Below are 26,820 nucleotides of genomic sequence, written 5' to 3' on the forward strand. Positions count from 1 at the left end.
AGGGTCCTTGTATATGCTGTCTACAGGAAACACATCTTAGACCCAAAGATAAATAGAGGTTGAAAGTGAATGGTTGGGAAAAGATATTTCATGCAAATAACAACCAGAAAAGAGCAGGAGTGGCTATACTAATATCCAACAAATTAGACTTCAAATGTAAAACAGTTAAAAGAGACAAAGAAGGACACTATATACTAATAAAAGGAACAATTAAACAAGAAGACATAACAATCATAAATATTTACGCACCAAACCAGAATGCCCCAAAATACGTGAGGAATACACTGCAAACACTGAAAAGGGAAATAGACTCATATACCATAATAGTTGGAGACTTCAATTCACCACTCTCATCAATGGACAGAACATCTAGACAGAGGATCAATAAAGAAATAGAGAATCTGAATATTACTATAAATGAGCTTGACTTAACAGACATTTATAGGACATTACATCCCACAACAGCAGGATACACCTTTTTTTCAAGTGCTCATGGATCATTCTCAAAGATAGACCATATGCTGGGTCACAAAGCAAGTCTTAACACATTTAAAAAATTGAAATAAAAAAATGCTCTATTTTGTTCAGGGAAAACATCTAAATACAAGGACTAGTCCAGAAGCAACAGGCCCCCAGGCTCCTTGTGGAAACAGCAGATTCCAGATATGGGGCAGGAAATACACAAAATGAGCCAGAAACCTCTTGCCATATCAGAAAAATAAAGCTGTCAAAGTCTAGTGCCAAAGGGTTCCCACTGGCCGAAGACCAGGCAACTTGAAAGTCACAAGAAAAACTGAGATGGAATGAAATGAAGCACAATAAATATGTTAAAATTCCTTGAAATCATTAATCACCAAAAAACACAAACCCCAAATCCTTCATTAGCCACCTGTGTTGGATGGCAGGAAACAAACTCACTACTAGGAAAACTGGTCCATAAAGGACATGGGTCAGGCATCCAGCCTCTTTCAGGAATGGTGCCTGAGGGCATCGGATGGGCTGGGAAGGGAGAGCTTTGCACTGGAATTTTCCAGCCAAAGAGTAAGGAAAGAACAGTTTGGGAAAACCACCACTTTGCAACCCTGAATGCTGAAATAACAGATCTTCCCCAAGGAGAGAAACAGACAGACAGCCGGAAGAACAAGCACCACCTACCAAATAGCCTTCCCAAATATCAAACCAGAATCTGATCATGTTTCTAGAATGACCTTACAGGACAGGAGGGACACATGAATACATTGAAACACACCATGGGGCTGCAATAACCAGTGCCTGGTTGTGAGAACAAGCTCCCTCAGCAAACAAATCACAGCGGGAAAGAGGGGGAGGGAGAAAGTGCAGATTAAAGCTAGAGCCATAAACTGCAACAGCCTGGTCTTATTTGGATGCTCACTCATCGGCATGCCTGGGGACTGGGGGGCGAGCAGGTGAGGTGACACAGGCCTGGCAACTGGGGGTTGAGTGGGTGCCGGGGACACGGGCGTAGGGACTAGGGGTTGAGCAGGAGAGGTGACACGGGCCTGGGGACTGGGGGGTTAGCGGGTGCAGGTGACACAGGCCTGGGGACTAGGGGTTTAGCAGGTGCAGGGGACATGGGCCTGGGGACTGGGGGGCGAGCAGGAGAGGTGACACGGGCCTGGGGACTGGGGGGTTAGCGGGTGCAGGTGACACGGGCCTGGGGACTAGGGGTTGAGCAGGTGCAGATGACATGGGCCTGGGGACTAGGGGGCGAGCAGGAGAGGTGACACGGGCCTGGGGACTGGGGGTCGAGCAGGTGCAGGTGACACGGGCCTCGGGATGGGGGCGCAAGCAGGTGCAGGTGGCCTCGGGTTGCTCCGTGCTGCTGAGGGGTGAGGGCTATGGACACCCCCGCGCTGGGAAAGAGCAGTGGCATTGTAGAACAGCACACAGCCTACTCCAGCCACCTCATCTTGGGGTGCAGCACAGCTGCCGGGCAGGAGCACAGAGCTGGGTGCTGGGGTCCTGGGGTGGCTGCCCCCAGTTCTACAGGGACAGGTCACAGAGCTCATGACCTCCCAGAATAAACACCGCCAGCATGGGGAGAGTCAACCCTGGAGTGTCCTGCGATGGCTCTTGTGACCTCTGAGCAAACCACGGACAGAACAGACACAAACGCGTGTGCATCGGATCCCTTCCACACACCCAGAGAGACGCACACAGTGTGTATGCCCGCACCCAGAACCCACCGTGCCTCTCGTCCTCTTCCACTCCCACTGCTGGCGCCTGAACAGGAAGGAGAGAAAGAAGATTCCCGTTGGCTGAATTCTGAAAATCCTATTTTTGTGGATTTCAAAATAAATGACCAAATTAAAGAGGGTAACTAACTGAAAATTAGAGGAACATTGGTCTACATAATTTTAAAAGCTAGAATAATTTCAGTGTCATTGAAATACAGTTACCCAAAAGCCCTAGCCTTCAATAACTGACCATTTCAACCTCTGGCGTTGCCGAGATCTGAGGGGCGGCTTCCACCACAAACGGGTCATCCTCCCCGCTGTCGGAATGCTGGGACTCTACAATCACATTCGAGACCGGTTTACCGCTCCCAGTCCTAAATAAAAGAAATCAAAGTAAACTGGGAGCTGCCCATCAGTCACAGGCTTCTGTGAATGGCAGGTTCTGGAACTGTGGGAGTGTCTGAAAGGAACAGACCCACCCACCCAGGACAACCACGCGCACAAGCCGGGCCTCTAGGCAGGGACTCCGCAGGCCAAGGTGCCCACTGATCGGCCAGGCCTCTGCCCTGCTGCCCCTGGCCGCCCACACCAGCCTCCCGTGACCCCTCCCCGCCCACACCAGCCTCGCCTCACCCTACCTCCCACCCAGTCAAACAGAAGGCCAGGCCCAGCCGGCACCCAGGGTCCTGCTACCAGACGTCAAGACCCCTCATTCCTCCACCCATCCCCCAACACAGCAACAAAATGAGCCCAAACGTGCCCCAGTGACCACCTGGGATGGCTCAGAGCTACACAAGCCCCAGAAAATCACGTTCTTAAGCTCAACCCCTTCATGTGGGTGTGACACTGTCAGCAGGGCCTGTGATGGGCGCCTCAAGGGCCTCATCAGAAGGGCCTTCCTGCCATGCAGTCCTATAGAGGAGGTCTCGGAGAAAGGCCAACAGCACAGCCGGAGGTCAGAGCCACAGGGTCCACAGAGTAAGAGGCAGTGCATGTGGCCAGGGGTCTGCCCTCGCCCCTGCCCAAGAGAATGTGCCAAGACACCTGTACCAGGCCAGCACCTCCCACCTCACCTGTCCATGCTAGCACCTCCCACCTCACCTGCCGAACTCCAGCACCTCCTGCCTCACCAGTCTGCTGCCAGCATCTCTCACCTCACCTGTCCACCATCAGTACCTCCCACCTCACCTGTCTGGCACCAGTACCTCCCACCTCACCTGCCGAACTCCAGCACCTCCTGCCTCACCAGTCTGCTGCCAGCATCTCTCACCTCACCTGTCCACCATCAGTACCTCCCACCTCACCTGTCTGGCACCAGTACCTCCCACCTCACCTGCCGAACTCCAGCACCTCCTGCCTCATCAGTCTGCTGCCAGTACCTCCCACCTCCCCTGCCCACCACCAGCACCTCCCGCCTTACCTGTCCGCCATCAGTACCTCCCGCCTTACCTGTCCGCCATCAGTACCTCCCGCCTTACCTGTCGGCCACCAGCACCTCCGTGCTCTCCTGGCGTCTGACCCTGGGAGGAGCTGGCCGTGCACTACCAGGCCGAGGTATTCTCCTAAAGCCAAAGGTGTGAGCACCAAAAAGGATACAAGTTGCACATTTCAAAGCAGACAAGAGAAAACCAGGCTAACGTCAACACCAGTTTTCACACCAGCATCTTGCTGGCTGTGACCTGTGCTACAGGATATTCTAAACATTGCACCAACCTGAAAACTTAAAAAATATCCATTTTTAACCTTATATTTCAGGGTACAAAACCTAATTTTATTTAATATAACTATCAGTAATCAAAGCACAATGAGGTTAAGCCATAATTATGGATTTCCCTAAATCTCTAGAATGTTCTACATATAGTTATACCTCAACAGTAGAAAAATTACACAAACTGTTCTTTCTTTGTACAATATTTCCCCATAATTAAGCTCAAGCATTAAATAAGTAGCCAATGATATAGAAAAAAGCTGTGTCCCGGTCGTGACTATCCTCCCAGGTAAGGGGTAAAAGGCACACAGACCTGACGCTGGATGAGAGCTCGCTGGGGGTTTCCACATTCTCCGAGGCCTCTGATCTATCCTGGCCAGCACGTCCGCCTTCTCCTTCTGCACAGGACAATTCGGACAGAGTTCACAAAGGAAGAAACACAACAACACCACTTGAAAAGACAGCAATCAATAACTGCAAAGATAAAGGAGCTATTTTTTTTTCACCCATCACTTTGAAAAAGATAAAATAGACTTCTGATGTTCAAGTTGGGTGAGGGTTTTAGGAAAGGGCACCCTCAAGCCCTGGAAATACGAACCAGCTCAATGTTTCTAGAAATCAAAATTCAAAAGGTGGCCAATCAATTCAGCAGTGTAAGTGGTAAGAAACACAGCCTGAGCAAAGAAACAGACACAAATGCAACCACACCTGCAACAAGGTGCACACCCCATGAGGCACCTCGTCATCGTCACAACACTGGCAGAAGGTGACCATTAAGTAAGTGGCACACTGACCGCCCTCTGGCTCGCCAGCCAGGAAGCTGACCATGGCCACAGCAGCCCCAGGTGGGCATCGCACAGGCAACGCAGGCTGGCATCACACCTGGCAGCGACACACACGTGCGCCTAGGAGTGACACACACAACGCCTGGCAGAGACACGCACATACATCTAGTAGTGACACACACATACGCCTAGCAGTAACACACACATAAACCTGGCAGCAACACACACACACCTAGTAGCGACACACACATAACGCCAGGCAGCGACACATACATACGCCTAGCAGTAACACACACGTAACACCAGGCAGCGACACATACATATGCCCAGTAGTAACACACACGTAATGCCTAGTAGTGACACACACATAATGCCAGGCAGTGACACATACATACATCTAGTAGTAACACACACATAACACCTAGTAGTGACACACACATACGCCTGGCAGTGACACACACATATGCCTAGTAGTGACACACACATAACGCCAGGCAATGACATACATACACCTAGTAGTAACACACGTAACGCCTAGTAGCGACACACACATATGCCTAGTAACGACACACACATACGTCTGGCAGCGACACGCACGTGTGCCCCTGGATGAAGCCCACACCCAGCAGACGGGGCTGACCGTGCTTTTCCATTTTCTTCTTCAGGTTCCTCTCTGCTTATCTATTTATTTACTACTTTGGGTATGTACCATATTCTTATAATCTTATATGTTTTCCTCATTTTGATAAAAAGAATGTAATCAGTAAATAGCAAACCAAAGTATTAAAAGAATTATATTTACTTAATTATTTAAAGTAAAAGATATTTGTGCTTTACAGAGCAGAAAAAATAAATCAGAATTTGAGCACTGGAAATACACTCTGAAAAAACTCCTGATATGTATTATTTTAAAAATTAAACGTAAATTAAATCTTAAATTGATACAGTGAAGATACATTTTCCTAGGACATCATGATGAGTGAAGTAAGCCCACTGCAAAAGGACAAATACTGTATCATGTTACTTATATGAAATAAGTAGAATATGCAAATTCATAGTCAGAAAACAGAATGCAGGTTCCAGGGCCAGGGGGGATGTGGGGGGGGGTAGTGCCTGGCGGAGCGGGGCTTGGGCGCGGGGCAACGGAAAGGCCTGGGCAGCAGCAGCAGCAGCGCAGCACGCGAACCGCATACCCAAATGCTTCAGGCTCTACATGTCATCAGAACAAACACTTTTACAAACCCTCAAGCTGCACATCACAAACAGTGAACGCAAATGTAAACCATGGACTCCAGTTAATAGGACAATTACAATAATATTGTCTTACCAATTGTAACAAAGATGCCACACTAATCAAACTGTTAATAACAGATAAAACCGTGAGTGTGTGCGGAGGGGTACACAGGAACTCTGCACTCCCTGTGTAATTTTCCTGTATATCTACAAATCCTCTAATAGAAAAAAGATGCTTCCTGAAGTTACTTTCACTGATGCAATGCAATCATGTAAAATATAAATCTGCAATTGCATGCCTATTTCTATAAAGGTATACAATTTATACCAAACATATTTTTTTAATTAAAAAAAATTTTTTAAAACATAACAACATACAAACATGAACATTCTTACCATATGATCTTGGTATATAATCAATAATTCACAATATCATCACATAGTTGTATATTTATCACCATGATCACCTCTCAGAACATTTGCATCAATCCAGAAAAAGAAATAAAAAGAAAAAAATTCGTACATACTATACCCCCAACCCTCCCCCTCACGGATCACTAGCATTTCACTCTACTAAATTTATTTTAACATTTGGTCCCCCATTATTCATTTATTTTTAATTCATATGTTTTACTCGTCTGTTGATAAGGCAGATAAAAGGAGAGCCAGGCACAACGCTTTCACAATCACACAGTCACATTGCAAAAGCTTTATCATTATACATTCATCTTCAAGAAACATGGCTACTGGAACACAGCTCTACATTTGCAGGCAGTTCCTTCCAGCCTCTTCATTACACTTTTATTAAACAGGTGATATCTATTTAATGCATAAGAATAACCTCTCGACTCTGTTTGGAATCTCTCAGCCATTGACATTTTATCTCATTTTGCTCCTCCCCATTTTGGTAGAGGTTTTCTCAATGCCTTGATGCTGAGTCCCAGCTTATTCTAGGAATTTTGTCCCATGTTAACAGGAAGGTCCACACCCCTGGGAGTCATGTCCCACGTAGAGAGGGGGAGGGCAGTGAGTTTGCTTGTTGTGGTGGTTGAAAGAGAGGCCACATCTGAGTAACAGAAAAGGTTCTCTGGGGGTGACTCTTAGGTCTAATTTTAAGTAGGCTTAACCTATCCTTTGCAGGGTTAAGTTTCATATGAACAAACCCCAAAATTGGGGGCTCAGCCTATTGCTTTGGTTGTCCCCACTGTTTGTCAGAATATCAAGAATTCTCCACTTGGGGAAGTTGAATTTTCCCCCCTTCTTGCCATTCCCCCAAGGGGACTTTGCAAATACTTTTTTATTCACTTAGACGTATTTATTTCAGTCCATTTCTTACCTCCATCACTGGTGGAGTCACCTAAAAAGAAACACATATCAGAAAGTTAACATTCATGTTAGCAAACCTTGAAATATTAAATAAGCATCACAGGATTCGAGAATAACACATGTAAATAAGTAATTATGAATCTGTACTAGGAAAAAAGCAACCATTTCCTCTTAGCTGTTTTTCCAGTTCCTACCATCATTTTATTTTCAAAGATGGAAAGCCAAAAGCCAATAAAAACTATGAATTGTAACACGTATTAGGTAAAAACACAGGAGGAAAGTGTATCATAGAGACAACATCAGACCAATAACTAGACAACGCCCGTGAGACCGTGGGAGTGGGCATGGGGCAGGAGAGCTGGGGCCTGCCCCCTCCGTCCCGACCACCTTGTGGGAGTGCAAACCTCCACCCACCGAGGGCCTCCAGGAGCAGCTGCCCAGCAGCTTCTCACCAGGAGAGGACAGTGCTCCAGCTCCCCGTGGCCTCCTTCAGCCTTCAGCCTTCTGCCAGGACCCTCTCCTGCAGGGCTGCTCCTGGGCGCTGGGGCCTGACTGGGGGTTCCCTCAGCACTCAGGAGATCGGAGAGGTGGAGGCCAGGCCCGCAGAGGGACAGAGCAGAGCCTACACTTTCAGAGGGGCTCCCTCAGTCCCCATCCCCCTTGACCCCCAGCCTCCACGCAGTCCAGCCCCCTGCCCACCCCCTGTTCACTCAGGCCCCCCTGGCACTCCTCCATCCCTCACAGCCCAGCCTCTGCTCTGCCCCCCAGCATCCTCCATAGGGTGAGGGAGATACATGAAAGAGAGAGAAAGGAAGAGGGAGGGAGGAAGGGATGGCAAATGTGGCAAAATATTAAAAGTTGTTGGGCCTGAGTATCTGGATGGGGGGTGTTGGAGTTCTCTCTGTGGGTTTTGTATTATTTTTGCAATTGTCCTCTCAGTTTGAAATGATTTCAAAACGCAAAACTTTTTTTTTTTAGTGCTCTGTGAGCATGAAGTCAGAGTGTGCCTGGCTTGGCTTGCAGGGCCCCACACGGTGACACCCCCGCCCCCCCCCCACTTTTTCAGGCAGCCTTGGGATGTGTCCTGCAGCCCCAGGAGTACATGTGGGGCGGCGAGCCCGGGGCCCCCCTGCAGCTCAGCTGGCCCCTGGAGCCTGGCGGCCCAGGAGAAAAAGGGGCTGCACCATGGCCTCCCTCTGGGGCGCGCCCCCCACATCCCCTGGCAGGGAGAGGGCAGGGCAGGGCCTCATCTTACCTTTCTGTCTCACCATGGGGTCTGCCTCAAGAGTCTCACGCCACAGACCAGTCGAATTCTCATCTGAAACACTAGCTGAATGGGTATTAGCTTCTTTTGCTCCTGACAAAACAGTTTAAAATCAGTCATTAAGGGGTGCCCTTAGGCAGGTGCAGGGCTTCACCAACCCACGACACTGACTTATCTATGTCTCCTGTGCTGCAGCTCCCAGAGGCTCCCTGCCTGGGTTGCAGCTATGGGGTCAGGAGGAAGGGCAGGGGCGCCCCAGGCTGGGAGCAGAGCCCCGGGCCCCGAGCCCACTGGCAGCCCGGCCCACGGCTCCTCTGCTTCCCATCTCCAGACCCACTGCCCACCGTCACCCCACTTGCTTACCCAGGCCCAGGAGCTGAGCAGCACAGAGAGGCGGCTGACAGGGAAGTGGAGGAGAAGGCGGCTGACGGGGGAGCAGAGGAGGAGGCCGACGGGGAGCGGAGGAGAAGGAGGCCAACAGGGGAGCGGAGGAGAAGGAGGCTGACAGGGAAGCGGAGGAGGAGGAGGAGAAGGAGGCCGACGGGGAGCAGAGGAGAAGGAACGCATCCTTGGCACCGTGCGAGTGCTGCACACACGGCCTCCCACACCCCTTGGCACCGTGCGAGCGCTGCACACACGGCCTCCCACACCCCTTGGCACCGTGCGAGCGCTGCACACACGGCCTCCCACACCCCTTGGCACCGTGCGAGCGCTGCACACGCTGCCTCCCACACCCCTTGGCACAGTGCGAGCGCTGCACACGCTGCCTCCCACACCCCTTGGCACCGTGCGAGCGCTGCACACGCTGCCTCCCACACCCCTTGGCACAGTGCGAGCACTGCACACGCTGCCTCCCACACCCCTGGCTACGGATGACCCACGATGTTCCAAAGTTTATGAAAATGGGGTGGGGAGAATCGGGTTCCTGGGAAATAAAATATTCCTCCTACCAACTGCAAAAGTGTGGGTGGGAGGTGGGGAGGGGGTGCCAGAGAAACAGGTTTGGATCATGGTGGAATCCAGAGCTGGAAAACAAACCCATTCACTAAGCCCAGGACTCATGAGAGGAAACCAGAAGACAGAAATAACATTGCAGCATGTTCCCTTACCTAAAACACAGATTTATAATCTTTTAAAACTAGTCAAAGAAGTAGTTTATACCAGAATCAACCTGTCATTAGCTATCACAGAACTGCTTTATTTATGTACAAAATGCATAAATTAGATGACATAATTTTCCAAGGAAATTTTTTTCAATCTATAATTTATACTGAAAAATCTATAATTTTTTCAATCTATGATAATACTGACTTAAACAGTTTGATTCAAATGGTTAATTACTTATGATATTTTATGGAGGGCAGCCAAAGTTTCTAAAAAACAGTTCTAAAAATAAATGCAGATTTGGCTGCTAACCATTATCAACTTTGGAAGAAAATACCCCAATTATTTTAAGTTCTGTTGTATTTTATTTGAAAGTGCCAAGCATTTTCTAGACTCGACAATGAACCCGTGAGCACAGGAGGGAGAGCACGTGTGCACGACCTTGTTTCTGCAATTCAAGGACACTCTGCACGACTTCACCTTTCCACAGCTCTAGGGTGTTCTTAGATAAGCTTCCCCAACCCCCAAACTTAACAAACAGAAAGAGCCCCAGACAGCCTACACATCCACTGACAGTACCATGAACACCACAGAGGGCAGACTAGCCAGCTTGCCAAATAGCAGTTTTAAAAGAAAAATAATACACTTATTAAAAAAATTCACATGACTGAGATGGCATAAAATGACAGACACGGCAGAATATGCTGCCTGTAATGACGTGGTGCCCAGTGACCACGGGGTTAGGCTAGGGCCTTGGGGCCACAGGGGCCCCCACGTGGGGCAACAGTGAGAGGTACGTGGGCTGCGCTGCAGGCAGGGCGCACGGCCCCGGGCACAGGGTCCCCTGCAGGCCACTGTCCATTCTCAGAGCTGGGTGGTCAGACCCACACCTGCATCACATGCCCGGCTGATGACACGGCCGTGCCTAGGCCAAGGACACGCGTGCCCAGGGCTCTCCACAGGCCGGCAGGGCGCAGCCTGAAGCACGGGCACCCAAGTGAGCAGGCAACGACGGTCAAGCAAATACGGACCCACGTCTAAAAAGAGGGTGGCGAGAGAGGTGAGTGCCACCACAAGCAACCATAAAAAGAGGCCTGAAGAGTGGACACTCTGCAGGACAAAACGCAATCTCTCCAAAAAAGCCAATGCCCTGGGCATAAAAGGGGTGCCGGAGGGGGATGTTACGGAAACGAAAAGAATAATAAAAATACAGTATGGTCAGCTTATTTGGATGCTGATATTTTTGGTTTAAAAAAAAAGAAACATGGAAAACATTTGTGAAGCAATCAGAACACAGCCTGGATTTTAGATGCTACTGAAGGATAATCCTTCTGAGGACTGTGACCAGGGTTTGTGACAATGGAGGATGTCTTTTTTTTTTTTCAACTACAGGCCTAAATATTTTGAGGTAAAGTGACAGGATATCTTTAATATACTCTGAAATGGTTCATACAAATATAGAGCTATTGGTGAAACACTATGGATGTGCTGGTTTGAAAGGATGTATGTCCCCTAGAAAAGCCATGTTTTAATCTAAATCCCATTTTGTAAAGACAGAATAATCCCTATTCAATACTGTATGTAATTAGATCATCTCCCTGGAGATGTAACCCAATCAAGAGTGGTTGTTAAACTGGATTAGAGATGTGTCTCCACTCATTTGGGTGGGTCTGGATTAGTTTCTGAAGTTCTATAAAAGAGGAAACATTATGGGAGATTCGGAGAGCACAGAGAATGCTGCAGCACCATGAAGCAGAGAGTCTACCAGCCAGCAACCTTTGGAGATGAAGAAGGAAAACGCCTCCCGGGGAGCTTCATGAAATCGGAAGCCAGGAGAAGTTACCAGATGACACCATGTTTGCCATGTGCCCTTCCAGATGAGAGAGGAACCCTGACTGTGTTTGCCATGTGCCTTCTCACTTGAGAGAGAAACCCTGAACTTCATCAGCCTTCTTGAACCAAGGTATCTTTCCCTGGATGCCTCAGATTGGACATTTCTATAGACTTGCTTTAATTGGGACATTTTCTCGGCCTTGGAACTGTAAAATAGCAACTCATTAAATTCCCTTTTTTAAAAGCCATTCTGTTTCTGGTATATTGCATTCTGGCAGCTAGCAAACCAGAACAATGGCAAAGTATTAGAATTACTAAATCTAGGTGAGAGGTGTACAACTATAAATGTACCATTCTTCCTTTTCTTCTGTATTTTTCATAATGAAAAAGTTTGAATACCAAAGCAAAACAAAATAAGGGAACCCAGGCAAAATAAAGATCTGGCTTAACACTCCAGAAGCACCTGAAGCTGTCAAACAGCTGCAAAGAGAATGAGGAACCACAGGCAGCATGTGTCACAATACAGGATTCGGGGAGAAACTGCTCATGTTTTGCAATAGAGATGGATAAATTCCCTGCTGAATTCTCCTACCCGCGTGACAAGGCAAAGCACCGGCTGAACCCACCAACGCCGTCCAGCCGAGGCGGCAGCACCACGTGGGCCAGACATGGGCACAAGTGGCAGCCTGGGCTGTCGGCAGTACCCGCGCCATCCTCCTGCGCAGCCCGAGGAACAAATACTCCCTGGGGTGACAGGCCCACTCACCAGGCCGACGGCACGGAGACGGGAGACACAGAGGGAGGAGAACACCTGCCGGCCAGTGCTGAGTGGCCAGGTCAGAGCATCTGTGAGAGGACGGCCAGGCAGAGCCTGGGTGTGGCGCCCGCCCTGGGCCTGGGCAGAGGCAAGGCCGAGGGGAGCACGGTCTGGAGGGAGGGGCTGCCCATGCAGGGGCGACAGGCTTCATGCCAGCCTCCTGCCTGGAGAGCTCAGGTGAGAGACCACTTGTGCCGTGCTCTGGGTGCCTCAGCGACGGGGCTCGCACTGCTTCTGCACTGAGAGGTGGGCTCTGTGAGGAGCACAGCGGGTTCCTAGGAAGCACTTCCCTTCGCTTCACTCTTACTCATGCTCTCAGCAGGTCTCTGCCACGTCCCCACGCCCAGGTAACCTCGTGGGCAGATGCGGGGGGCCTGGGACAAGCCTGCAGGTACACACAGCCCCACATTTACCCATTTCACCCCCATGAGCAAACTGGCTCAGAAAACTTCCTGTGCTTCCCACTCACGACCGCAGAGCCAGAAGGAGAGGGGCTGGGTGCAAGGCCAGTCGGCCTGACACTGCCACCCGCTCTGCCCACTGGCCTCGGCTGTGGGTCACCGGGAAGCCACGACCACCCAGCTACCCTCCCAGGGCCATGTCCCCAGGAGCTGCCCCCTGCCCGCTTCCCTCTCCTGTAGCCCAGAACGACCTGTGTGTTTCCCACTGCAGGGCCCTGGGCTGAGACAAGCTCTGAGAAAAATAAAACGTACTGTCCCAAACGTGGTTTGCCCCCCACATGCACAACCGCAGCTCTCATCGGTGAGAAGTGACTCTGCTGCGCTCCGACACCCTTTCCTCACCATCCCAGATGGCCGAGGACCTGAGGAACCACACAGCTGCGGCCCACATGGAATAAATGACCACGCGTCACCCTTGACTGGACCTGCTGTGCCGGTTTACAAACACACCCCTCGCAGGAAAGGCACACCAAGGGGGAATGCCCATTACCCTAGCTACGGCGACCAAAACCAAGTGAAAGTCAGACACATACGAGGCAGGTTCAGTCTTGAGCAAGACAAATGTCATTCAAGGATTCTAACGTTTCCTGAAGAATTTAGTCAAAATCACACAAGACCAGGTTGCGGATGTTGATCCCCAAATTAGCCCTTTTGAAACCCAACAGGCACTGGTCTGATTCTTCCCAGGCAGCCGAGGCGAGGACTTGCCAGCAGGCGCACGCCAGCCTTACACGCAAACCTGCAGACAATAGCATCGACTCCCCGGTGGGGCACAAGCACTTCAAAAATCCTTACTGTGCAACATTTCCCTCATATAGCACAGCAGAAGAGGCTGGAGATTAAAAAAAATAACAATTTCCTCATCTAATCAGCCACACCATTTTATAAAATTCCAACAGCAAAACGAAGAAAGCATTTTTATTTAGATGTAAAAGTAAATTAGGTATATTTAAAATTAAAGATTTAACTTAAAGCCGAGTTATTCTTTACTATATAACTTAGCAAACTGAAGCAAATAAAATATCAAGTCATCTGAGTGGTAAAAAATCTGATGAACATTAGTGAGAAAAATCAAAAATAATTTAGAACTATACTGAAATGTAAATACTTCAAAGTGGTGAGGAATTTAAACTAAGGAATATAGATTTCTTACCTATTTCTGAAGTTGTAGATTCCTGATCTGGTTCATTATTTAATCCAGAGACTATGGGGTCTAAAATTTTAGCTGAAACATTATCCTCCTTTCTTCCTGACATAAAATAGTTAACAACAGATTAAAATATTGTAATGGCTTCTGCATTTGGTTGCTTTAGTTCAGTTTTACAGGAGCTTCAAGTCAGGGTCACCAATTGTCCTGTCTACCCCAGTGGTCAATTCTCAGCCTCACAAGATGGGCCCTCTGCAGTGCTTCCAGGCTGCCCCACCCTCCTTCTGGAAACGGCCCTCCCCCGGGCTGGCTGTCCCCGCTGCTTGCTCCCCTTCCACCCTGTGAACCTCTCTGAGCTCCCCGAGCCCCCTCTGTACCGAGACCCACCCCGGGTTACCACGCCAGGGCCTGTGCCTGCTCAGAGCAGCTCCCAGTTCTCTGGTTTACCTTGAGTTTACCCAACTCTCTGCCCTGAGCTCCAGACCTGCACATCCAACTGTCAACACATCGGTAGTGCAACAGGGCAGGCATTTCAGACTTGAGGAGTCAAGACAGAATGCCCCTGCTGTCCCCAGCCCACCCAGCAGCTTCTCCCAAAGCCTCCCCATTCCAGCAAACGGCCCCAACGAGGTGCTCAGCAGCCCCACCCCAGAGTGACCTTATCCGTGATCCTTCCTCATTCGCACAACTGACATCCAACCCTTCCTCACGCGCCATCCCCACAGTCACGCAGACCTGAGCCCTGGGTGTCCTCCCACTGACAAGGTCCAGGCCACCTCTGGATGCCGCGGGGCCTCCTCCCACTCCCGGGCCCACCCTGTTCTCTGCATCGCAGTCAGTGTGGGCCTGCCCACATGAGAGCCGACTCATGACTCTCTCCAAGGGCTCCTGCTCACACCCACTGTAAAACCTGGCCTAGGAGGCCCTGCGTCCAGCCACTTCATTCTGCTTGGCCTCGCCGACCAGACCACTTAACACCCAATGGCCAGTTTGTGTCCACTCAGGGCCTCTGCCCAGCCCTGTATCTGCGTGTCCCCCTTCATCTGTGGCTCTCTGCTCAGAAGCCCTCTCCACTTCTCTCTGCTTCATTTTCCTTCAAAAGACTCACTACTAATGCTTTCTATCCCTGCTTCCTCTTTACTCTGTGTTCTAGATGACATGTCCTGAGAACGTCTGCAGAACAGAACGGAGGGCACAGACTGACCTCGGGTGGAAACAGCCAGCCCTGGCGCTAGGACCAGTGTGGGGAGGGTCAGCCCCAAGGCCTCTGGAGGTAAGGACGGGGGGCACAGCCCCAGGGGGGAGCCACTCTGGCCAGTGGGCAGCGTTCTGGGCTCACACCCCACCTCCAGCAGAGCCCGGCTCCGCTGTGTGCCCCCAGAGCGCTGTGCCAGGTGGCTAACAGTTTCCTCCCCCAAACCCTACTCACAGCTGCCGTACGGCCCCATGGTCTTACCGAGCTGCTTCATGGTATGTTCCTTCTTAGCTTTAGTGTAGGAAGAGTTATGATCTCTTTCAAGGGAAAGACTATTTTCACTGGTTCTAGAGTCTCTTTTTCCTGACATGAAATTGCACAATGAAAATACGTATGAAAATGAATACCTATTGCAGTATAATTATCCAATAAAATAAACTTCAAATGTACTCACTGACTCAAAGGACTGCTCTGATACAATGCACCACTTAAGAAGAAGTAAATATGACTGTCTTCTCATGAAGAATGCCTTCTGGATTCTACAGAGTTCTTTTAAATATATCTGGCCGCCATGGAGCTCTCCACCCCACAGGAAATGCGAGGCCTAAGTCCTTGAGGAAAACACCGAGGCCCTCTGTCTCGGGCACCTCCCGGGTACTGGGCACTTGCCCCAGTGCCTGCCCACTTCAGCAAGGCCAACACTGTGAGGCCAAAGAAGCAGCTCTGGCTGGGTGAGAGCCCAGAGGAGGCCAGCAGGCAGGAGCGCCCAGGCAGCCACCATGTTTCTGGGAGCTCAGTGAGGTTCAATGTGTAACGCTTCCAGAGCTCTGATAATAAAACTTCTCAATGACTGTCCAAAATAAAAACAAAACCCTGTAGCCCATGCTCACCAGGAAACATCGGCACAGACACTGAGAGTTATCAGAAAAGAAAAGTCGATAAAAAGACAGTCCAGAGAGCCAAGAGCCTCAAGGGGAGAACCACTGGACTTGCAGCCAGCCACAGGCTGTATTAAAGACACATTTACAAACATCAAGAAAGCATCTCCTTGCCAGCCGGGGTCATTTTAAAATGAGGGGGAAAAACACCATTTCCAAACAAACCTCAAAAGAAAACAACCAATCCCACGATCACCCAGTCAGCCTAAAAAGGCAGCAGGGCCTGGCGTCTGGTCAGCCTGAACCTGGAGGGGCCAGCCTTCCCCAGAAAATGACAGCTCCAGCTCCAACACTGCCAACTAAGTCCGGGTAAGTTACTTTGTTTCTTGGTTTTTTGCAGTGGGGATTTTTTGAATCATGAGGTGATTTTAAAATTCATCTAGAAGAATAAATAAGCAAAATCGTTTAAAACTTTAGAAAAGAACAATGATATGAAACTTGTAGAAAAATAGAAGGTAGCAGCAGTGAGAAAAACAGACTCCCACCTGCGAAGGCAGGCAGGGGATCAGGTGAGAAGGGAGGGTACTGGAACAATGAGGGACTCTTCTGAAAAAACAAAGCCAGACTGCTGCCTTATACCATGGATGAAAAAGCAGTAACTGAAGGATTAAAAATAAAAACCCATGATAAAACACAAATCTTTATTTCTCAAATCTCTGGACAAGTTACAACACACCAAAAAAAAAAAAAAAAAAAAAGACTGGCAGCTTCTACCACATAAAAATTAAACACTCAGGCAAGTCAAAAAACAAGCCAAACATCATTGAAAGAATCAAGTGAGAAAAATGCAGCAATTTTTTTTACTGCTGGTGCCCAGGCAGGCAGGGCCTTGTGCCCATGGGAAGAAGCCTCCTGGAGCTCCTGGCAGCAGGGAACACAGCAGACACAAGGACTAACAAACTGACAGATGTTCAATCTCACCAGCAGTCAAAAGTTTTCCGGTTTCACCTATCAAAGTCAGCAAACCATTTTAAAACACTGGAGGAGGCACAGGGCAGAGGGAACAGTTCAGGGCACACAGAGCTAAAATCCCACCTTGCCCACACCGTGTGGGTGCGAAACAGAAGAAAATGCCACTGGCACAAAGATGTCCACTAAAGCATGGCTTATCACTGTGCAAAGGTGGAACTTACCACCTAAGTACAACTGCTACAGGAAAAATTCATCCCACACATTTTTGTTACCCTTCTTTAAGTGACACAATTTAAGAAAAGGAAGATTTTTCAGAAACTACTACTGCTCATCTAAAGTAACCTTATATTTTAATTACAAGTAAGCCTCCAGCACCACTTCTCTGCATCTGCCTGACACACTTGCCCTGCTTACTGGTCTGTTATAAAGCGAAGCAGCCCCACAGCCATGTCAGTTTTAGTCCTAGCCATGGTTCCCAATAATAATTTATTTGGCTTTTTTAAAGTGCAACTATTTGCTGCCTATATGTTCTCTATATTTCATCCCACCTCAGGATTAAATTTAGCCTGAGAGTGCCAAAACACAAGCACCAAGAAATATGACAGATCAGAATATTTCTAGAAAATTGAAATTTGATCACACCTTCCGAGAGACTGTAGATTACAACCCAGCTCTCCAGCGAAGAGCAGCCGCACTGCCCAGGTGCGCGTGTGGGTGGGGCCTGTGCAGCCTGCGAACACCCCACCCCAGGTAGAGCTGGCTCCCAACCACAGGAATGCCTCTACTAGATACTGTGATTAGCGGCAAAGAAAGTGACATCAGTCTTTTCGCTAAAGAGATAATAAGCTTTGCAGTACCTTCCACTGAATTCTTGGACCGCCGTTTTGACGCTTTTGTCGTCAGTGACCTGGACGCTTTAGTGGAAACCTCAGTCTTCAAGAAAAGAGAATTTTAAAAAACATTAATTTATGTAATGAATAGTAAAACCATTAGCAAATTAACACACCTACTTCAGCTCTTCATAAGGAAGAACCAAGAAGCACAGAGAATGTCTACATCGGCTTTGGGCGGGTCTGATGCCAATTTCACGCACCCACACCCCACAGCCCCCACACCTGCACCCCACACCCCATGCAGCCCCCCACACCCCGCAGCCCCCACACCTGCACCCCACACCCCATGCAGCCCCCCACACCCCGCAGCCCCCACACCTGCACCCCACACCCCATGCAGCCCCCCACACCCCACAGCCCCCACACCTGCACCCCACACCCCATGCAGCCCCCCTCACCCCGCAGTCCCCACACCCGCACCCCATACCCCCCACACCCACACCCACATCCCCTACACCTGCATCCCACACCCCCCATACCCGTACCCCACAGCCCCCGCACTCCGCAGCCTAAAAACATGTACAAATGTGTACATATAAAAAGTTCTATGCCGTGCTCGTTTTGGCAGCACATACGCTATAACGGGAACAATACAGAGAAGGTCAGCGTGGCCCCTGCGCAAGGATGACACGCAAACTCGCGAAGCGTTCCCTATTAAAAAAAAAGTTATGTGCCGTACCAAGTGATTAAAGAGCAGATTATAAAACAGAACAGACCAGATTTTTTAAATGAAATAATTTATGCCAATAATCACAAGGAAATGGGCTGGAGGCACATTTTAGTTGTAGAACTATAAAAGTTAACTACAATGAACATGCACTACTTTTAAAATCCAGGAAAAAAAATTAAACAAATGTTACTGGATTATTTTCCAAAAAGTCTAATAAATTTCAGGAAAATTTGAAACATATAACCACCTGAAGTATGTTTTTTTACTAAAATTTTTTTGAAGTTCAAGAATATTAAACAAATTTTATTTTCTTCCAACTATAAAAATTATTATGAATTTAGAATTTGGGCTGTACATGGATAAGAGGCATACAATTCACAGGATTTTAAAAAGAATTTTAGGGACTTCAGGGACGACGTCAGAGTAGAGAGCTCCAGCTACCGCACAGGCAGGAGCCGTCTGCAACACATTCTGGATGTCCAGAGGCCAGAAGAACTCTGCAGTCCCCAGGGGAGAAGGTGCAAGTGCTGGACTGTGACCGCTCTCTGCAGGCGACTGCGGCACCCACACCCCACTCTCACTGCAGGCCGCAGTGGGGGCCAGTTTCTGGCTAAGTACCAGGGACAAAAAAATTCAATTCCTCAGCAACGGGGTGGGCGCGGCTGATCGATCCCCAACCAGGGCTTTGGATGGCTCGTTCCCGGCTCTAAGGGCAGCCACTGTTCTAACCCCACGCTGACAAAGGTGGCAGCAGCCATGGTTTCAACCCTCCCCAGACAGGGGCGGAGGCTGAGGAGATTTAAAGATGCAGCGCTTCCTCAGGACTGTGGGGGACATGACCCAAAGGGCTGCGTTTGCTGGGCAGGCCAGGATAGCTCAGCTTTGGGGAGCCGCTGGAGAAGCTCTTGGCGCCGTCCTGATCCCCTCCCCAGGGCACTCTGGAGCTGTCTCGCCCCCTTCCTGGGTCCCTGGCCCTGTTGTGCCTGGGAAAGACTGACCGGAAACCCTCTTCAGGGTAACCCTCCTCCCAGAATTTCCCTCCAGGCAAAAGCAGTGTGAGACAACAAAAGGAGTGTAAAAAACGATAGAGGCCCACCCTCTCTGTAAGTGAAACCACTGCCTCTCCCTACGTGGGACATGACACCTGTGGGTAGGGGTCTCCCTGGCGACGTGGGAGATGACTCCCAGGGATAAGTTTGGCCCTTGCACCATGGGATCAACCATCCTATCCTGACTAAAAGGGGGAAAGGAGTGTAAGAAAGTATCAGAGGCTGAGAGTGTTCAAAAAGAGTCGAGAGGCTACTCTAGAGGTCATACAAAGCAAGCTTCAGTTAGACCTTGTTAACTAGCATAACTTGGCAAACCCCAACCAAAAACATTCCAGCCAATCCTAAAGAGCACCTAGGGCAATATATAAGATCCTACAAAGGTTCCATGCACTAGGGTAACTTTCCAGAAACCTACAACCTCCAGATGGGTCCCTGGACTGGACAGATCCTGGGGCCTAGAGGGCCCAGTCTCCAGAGCGTTCAGCTAGCCCCACCCCTACACCATGTTACTGACAGCCCGTCCAACATGAAGGGGTTGGAATGGGCACAGCCCAAATACCCCTAAAGAGTGGGAGAAGGATCGGAGGTGATAGTGGAGTTGTACAGAGAAGTTAGGGTTTAACAAATGAGTATGAGTGCTGAATCATTAAACCGATGTTTCTTTTGGTCTCTGGTGTTTTAGAGTAGCTAGCGGTAAGAAGGGCCTGGGATTGTGGAATTGTGGTCCATGCCAGACTCTGAAATCTGTTCTACAACTGACTGTTGCACTGTGCACTTTGAAATTTGTTGCTGTTTCGTATACATGTTATTTTTACAAAAAAGTTGATTGTGATAATAAAAATATTTATTCCTTCTAGCCTCCTATGTTCTGGAACAGCTAGAAGGAAAAATCTGAGATGACGGTACGGACCCCATGAAAAACTCTGGGATCTGTCCTGTAACTACTTGTTGAAGAGTACTTTGAAAACGACTGCTTTTTACTTTCTTTGCTATGTATATATGTTATACAATAAAAAACTTAAAAAAAAAATTGTTAGAGGTAACAGTCTGGGACAAAGGCCTGGGAGTGCCCAATGCCCAGGAGAGGGAGGTCGGTATCCTAGGAAACAGAGGGAACCAACTCCAAAACAACCAGCCAAAGCCCAGGACACAACAGAGGCCCCGAAGACAGGGAAGCGCTGCACACTGCATTCACCAGGGCAGACCTTCCTGCTAGGAGAGCCGGAGCTGAGAAAATCTGTCTCATCACCAGCTGGTTACAAAACCAAGAAACATCCCAGGGAGTAAGTCCCAGAGCAAACATTTTAAAGTATGAAAATGTACAGTGTGCAACAAGAGATTACAAGACAGAGAAGCAGGAAATGACAACCCATCCAAAGGAAGAGGATAAAAACCCAGAAAACACCAACGAGGAAGATGAGGACAGGGATATACCAAACAATGCCTTTTAAAAATGATCTTAAAAATGCTCAAGGAGAGGTCATCCTGGATGTAATTCTTATGCAGTATACAGATACCCCTTTTCAGTTTTTGGTGTATTGCAGTAGCAAGAGGAAAGTACCAGAAACTGTTGAAGTGTAACCTGATAGCCTTGATTCTGGAAGATGACTGAATTACTATAGAGCTTTTAATGCCTTTGTGTAACTGCAAAAACCTTGTAACTGACACTCCCTTTATCCAGTGTGTAGACAGATGAGAAGAAAAAAAACAAAGTAAATAAATAAACAATAGTGGGAATGGAGGGTATGGGACATTTTGGGTGCTTTGCTTTCTTTTGTTATTTTTATTTTTATTCTTATTTTAATTTGGGGGAGAGTAAGGAAAATGTTCAAAACTCAATTGTGGTGATGGATGCGCAGCTATATGATGATACTGTGAACCACTGACTGCACACTTTGGATAATTATACGGTATATGAATATAGAATATATCTCAATTAAAAAAAGAAAAAAGCTCACGGAGATGAAGGAAAGGACAGAGAAAGAACTAGAGGGTGTTTTAGGAATGAACAAGATGAAAGACTCAGTGAAAAGAAAGACATTTTTAAAAGAACAAACAGAAATACTGAGTTGAAAAACACAATAACTGAAATGAAAAATGCCCAGCATGGTTTCAGGAGCAGATTAGAGCTGGAAAAAGAATCAGTGAATTTGAAGACAAGACACTTGAAATGAGTCGGGCTGAGGAACAGAAAGAAAAATTAAATATTAAAAGCAAATACAGGGTTCCGGGTCAAGATGGCAGCTTAACAATGTATGCATTTTAGTTCGTCCTCCAGAACAACTACTAAATAACCAGAAACAGTACAGGACAGCTCCTGGGGCCACGTCAGTGACCAGACACACAGCGTACCCCAGTCTGGACCAGCTGGGCTGGCTGCAAGCCCCCCCCAGAACTGTGAGTTCCCCAAGCCACAGCGGCGGCGCCCCTCCCCCCACAGGCTGCTTCCCAGAGGGGAAAGGAAAGGAACTTTACCTGCAGCAGGGGCTGAGCACAATCAAATGCCAATTGTGGAATTAATTAACAAATTCTGACTACTAAAAATAGGCCCCCTGTTTAGGTGAACCTGATCAAAGTGGAGGTCGCTCATTTTTGCCCTGGTGCCAAGGGGGCAGGCTGATGGAAAAAGGGGGAAAAAAAGAAGGAAACAGAGGTTCTTGTGGCTGTGTTTCTACAAAGGCTTGACTTCCTTTGGATACAGCGGCAGGACTTCTCAGGCTGCAGCTGCCCCAGACATAGGCAGAAGTAAGCTCTTTGGGGGGATTGTCTTGGAGCCTGTGCCTTCCCCAGGAGAGGGGTGAAGCCCAACTCAGGTGGAATCCCTCCCTCAAGGAATTCAGACACCAGGGCTTGGTAATTTGAAGCCATTAAAACCAGCCTACAACCTCTCCTCTGTCTCCACCACACCCCCAGCAGGGAGAGTCTGCCAAAGTTAAAGGAGCCACATCATCTTATGCTGGTGGGACCTGTAGTCAGACAAGCGCCACACACAGGGCAGGATAAGAAAAACAGAGCCCAGAGGCTTCACAGGAAGGTCTTTCAACCTGCTGGGTCTCACCCTCAGGGAAAACGACACAGGTGACTCTTTCCTCCTGATAGGAGGCCAGTTTGGTCTGGGAAAATCCAGCTGGGGTCTATAATACCTAAGTAGACCCTCCTAGGGGTGGGGGGGAAGACACCATACAACCAGGGCAAGAAACAAGAAAACAAGAACTGAAAAATTCTCTGTTATACAAAACTTAAGCTAGAGGTCCAGATAAAGCTGAACTGAATGTCAAAGAACAGATAGACAACAAATTCATCCAGCAAGAAAACCCTAGGTAAAAGAAGTGAAAGCAATCTCCAGAATAAACTAATTAAGGTAATTAAATGCCTAGACACCAGCAAATAATAACCAATCACACTAGGAAAATTGAAGATATGGCCCAGTCAAAGGAACAAACTAACAAGTCAAATGACATACAGGAGCTGAAACAATTAATTCAGAATGTACGAACAGACATAGAAAACCTCATCAAAAACCAAATCAACAAATTGAGGGAGGATATAAAGAAGGCAAGGAATGAACAAAAAGAAGAAATTGAAAGTCTGAAAAAAACAAATCACAGAACTTATGAGAATGAAAGGCAAGGTAGAAGAGATGAAAAAAACAATGGAAACCTACAATGGTAGATTTCGAGAGACAGAACACAGGATTAGTGAACTGGAGGACGGAACATCTGAAGGCCGGCAAGAAAAAGAAAATGTAGGGAAAAAAATGGGAAAATATGAGCAGGGACTCAGGGAATTGAAAGACAATATTAAGCGCACAAATATACGTGTTGTGAGTATCCCAGAAGGAGAAGAGAAGGGAAAAGGAGGAGAAAAACTAATGGAGGAAATCATCACTGAAAATTTCCCAACTCTTATGAAAGACTTAAAATTACGTATCCAAGAAGTGCAGCATACCCCAAAGAGAACAGATCCAAATAGACACACTCCAAGACACTTACAAATCAGAATGTCAGAGGTCAAAGAGGAAGAGAGAATCTTGAAAGCAGCAAGAGAAAAGCAATCCATCACATACAAGGGAAGCCCAATAAGACTGCATAGATCTCTCAGCAGAAACCATGGAGGCGAGAAGACAGTGGGATGATATATTTAAATTATTAAAAGAGAAAAACTGCTTGATAAACTTATGAAGCATGTAATAACATGGATGGACCTAGAGAACATTATGCTGAGTGAGTCTAGCCAAAAACTAAAGGACAAATACTGTATGGTCCCACTGATGTGAACGGACATTCGAGAATAAACTTGGAATATGTCATTGGTAAGAGTCCAGCAGGAGTTAGAAACAGGGTAAGATAATGGGTAACTGGAGCTGAAGGGATACAGACTGTGCAACCGGACTAGATACAAAAACTCAAAAATGGACAGCACAATAATACCTAATTGTAAAGTAATCATGTTAAAACACTGAATGAAACTGCATCTGAGCTATAGGTTTTTTCTTGTTTTGTTTGTTTGTTTGTTTGTTTGTTTACTATTATTATTACTTTTATTTCTTTTGTCTATATTAACACTCTATATCTTTTTCTGTTGTGTTGCTAGTTCTTCTAAACCGATGCAAATGTACTAAGAAATAATGATCATACATCTATGTGATGATGTTGAGAATTGCTGATTGCATGTGTAGAGTGGTGTGATTTCTAAATGTTGGGTTAATTTCTTTTTTTCCATTAATTAATAAAAAAAAAAGTGGTAGGAAATCAATGATGCAAATGTTCAAAAAAAAATGATCATGGTGATGAATACACAACTATGTGATATATTATGAGCCACTGATTGTACAGCCTGCATGGAATGTTTATATGTCAAGAACGTTTGTATATTTGTATGTTAAGTTTTTACAATAAAAATATTAAAGAGTGTGAAAAAAAAAAAGAAAGAGAAACTGCCAACCAAGAATTCTATATCCAGCAAAACTGTCCTTCAAAAATGAGGGAGAAATTAAAACATTTCAGACAAAAAAATCAGAGAGAATTTGTGACCAAGAGACCAGCTCTGCAAGAAATACTAAAGGGAGCACCAGAGACAGATACGAAGACAGAAGAGAGAGGTGTGGAGAAGAGTACAGAAAGGAAGACTCTGAGTAAAGGTAAAAAGAAGGAAAATTAGATAAGACATAAATCCAGAAAGCAAAATAGTAGAAGAAAGTACTACCCATGCAGTTATAACACTGAATGTTAATGGATTAAACTCTCCAATCAAAAGACATAGTATGGCAGAATGGATTAAAAAACAGGACCCATCTATATGCTGTCTCTACTCAAAGGACATGAGGGCAAGGACACAAATGGGCATTTACACACCAATGTTTACAGCAGTATTATTTACAATTACCAAGAGAAGGAAGCAGCCAAAAATGCCCATCAACAGACGGTTGGCTAAACAAACTCTGGCATTTACATAAGATGGAATATTATGCAGCTGTAAGACAAAATAAAGTTATGAAGTATATAACAACATGAATGGATCTTAAGGACATTACACTGTGAGTGTGATTAGCCAGAAACAAAAGGACAAATACTGTGTGGTCTCATTGATATCAACTGACATTAGTGAATAAAGTTGGAATATTTCATTGGTAACAGAGACCATTAGGAGACAGAAATAGGGTAAGATATTGGGTAATTGGAGCTGAAGGGATACAGATTGTGCAACAGGACTGAATATAAAAACTCAGAAATGGACAGCAGAATATTACCTAACTGTAATACAATTATGTTAAAACACTGAATGAAGCTGTATATGAGAATGATAGAGGGAGGAGGGCTGGGGCATAAATGAAAACACAAAGAAAGATAGACGATAAAAGACTGAGATGGTATAATCTAGAAATGCCTAGAGTGTATAATGATAGTGACTAAATGTTCAAATTTAAAAAATGTTTTTGCATGAGGAAGAACAAAAGAATGTCATTACTGCAGTGTGCTGAAAATAGATGGTAATTAATATTTTAAATTTCAACTTATGTGTGAGACTAAAGCAAAAAGTGTTTATTTGTTACAAAATTTCTATTTTGACTAGTGCATTTCCTAATATAACTTATGTAGATAGTTGGTTGAACACCTTAAGTGCATGGAACTCTCTATAGGACATGAGATTTTTTTTTTTTTTTTTATTAACGGAAAGAAAAAAAAAAGAAATTAACACAACATTTAGAAATCATACCATTCTACATATGCACTCAGTAATTCTTAACATCATCACATAGATGCATGATCATTGTTTCTTAGTACATCTGCATCGGTTTAGAGGAACTAGCAACACAACAGAAAAAGATATAAAATGTTAATATAAAGAAAAGAAATAAAAGTAGTAATAATGGTAAAAAACAACAACAACAAACAAACCAACAAGCAAACAAAAACAAAAAAAAACCCTATAGCTCAGATGCAGCTTCATTCAGTATTTTAACATGATTACTTTACAATTAGGTATTATTGTGCTGTCCATTTTTGAGTTTTTGTATCTAGTCCTGTTGCACAGTCTGTATCCCTTCAGCTTCAATTACCCATTGTCTTACCCTGTTTCTAACTCCTGCTGAACTCTGTTACCAATGACATATTTCAAGTTTATTCTCGAATGTCCGTTCAGATCAGTGGGACCATACAGTATTTGTCCTTTAGTTTTTGGCTGGATTCACTCAGCATAATATTCTCTAGGTCCATCCATGTTATTACATGGTTCATAAGTTTATCTTGTCTTAAAGCTGCATAATATTCCATCGTATGTATATACCACAGTTTGTTTAGCCACTCTTCTAAATGATGGAGATTTTGGCTGTTTCCATCTCTTTGCAATTGTAAATAACGCTGCTATAAACATTGGTGTGCAAATGTCCGTTTGTGTCTTTGCCCTTAAGTCCTTTGAGTAGATACCTAGCAATGGTATTGCTGGGTCGTATGGCAATTCTATATTCAGCTTTTTGAGGAACCGCCAAACTGCCTTCCACAGTGGTTGCACCATTTGACATTCCCACCAACAGTGGATAAGTGTGCCTCTTTCTCCGCATCCTCTCCAGCACTTGTCATTTTCTGTTTTGTTGATAATGGCCATTCTGGTGGGTGTGAGATGATATCTCATTGTGGTTTTGATTTGCATTTCTCTAATGGCCAGGGACATTGAGCATCTCTTCATGTGCCTCTTGGCCATCTGTATTTCTTCTTCTGGTAGGTGTCTGTTTAAGTCTTTTTCCCATTTTGTAATTGGGTTGGCTGTCTTTTTGTGGTTGAGTTGAAC

At 46.6% G+C, this 26,820-nt stretch overlaps 1 protein-coding gene and 1 non-coding gene across 9 annotated transcripts in view; one reads left to right on the forward strand and one right to left on the reverse strand.

Annotated features, from left to right (window-relative positions):
- Window positions 1-26,820, reverse strand: part of TRAF3IP1 (TRAF3 interacting protein 1) — a 104,713-nt gene that overhangs the window by 55,401 nt on the left and 22,492 nt on the right. For 2 of the 8 annotated variants that reach the window (XM_077155546.1, XM_077155541.1), the window contains 9 exons: window positions 17,779-17,854; window positions 15,333-15,434; window positions 13,883-13,978; window positions 8,506-8,607; window positions 7,261-7,281; window positions 4,220-4,304; window positions 3,677-3,760; window positions 2,449-2,572; window positions 2,208-2,286 (listed from right to left, as the gene is read on the reverse strand). In XM_077155546.1, coding sequence (XP_077011661.1) covers window positions 2,208-2,286; window positions 2,449-2,572; window positions 3,677-3,760; window positions 4,220-4,304; window positions 7,261-7,281; window positions 8,506-8,607; window positions 13,883-13,978; window positions 15,333-15,434; window positions 17,779-17,854 — 769 coding nt within the window. The remainder of the gene's footprint in view (window positions 1-2,207; window positions 2,287-2,448; window positions 2,573-3,676; window positions 3,761-4,219; window positions 4,305-7,260; window positions 7,282-8,505; window positions 8,608-13,882; window positions 13,979-15,332; window positions 15,435-17,778; window positions 17,855-26,820) is intronic. The other 6 variants (XM_077155542.1, XM_077155543.1, XM_077155544.1 and 3 more) reach the window with 6 other exon arrangements.
- On the forward strand, window positions 18,367-18,473 carry LOC143678481 (U6 spliceosomal RNA). The gene has a single exon (XR_013173287.1). It is a non-coding gene; the product is annotated as a U6 spliceosomal RNA (small nuclear RNA).

This window comes from Tamandua tetradactyla, chromosome 3, assembly GCF_023851605.1.
Source record: "Tamandua tetradactyla isolate mTamTet1 chromosome 3, mTamTet1.pri, whole genome shotgun sequence".
NCBI classification, from domain to species: Eukaryota; Metazoa; Chordata; class Mammalia; order Pilosa; family Myrmecophagidae; genus Tamandua; species Tamandua tetradactyla.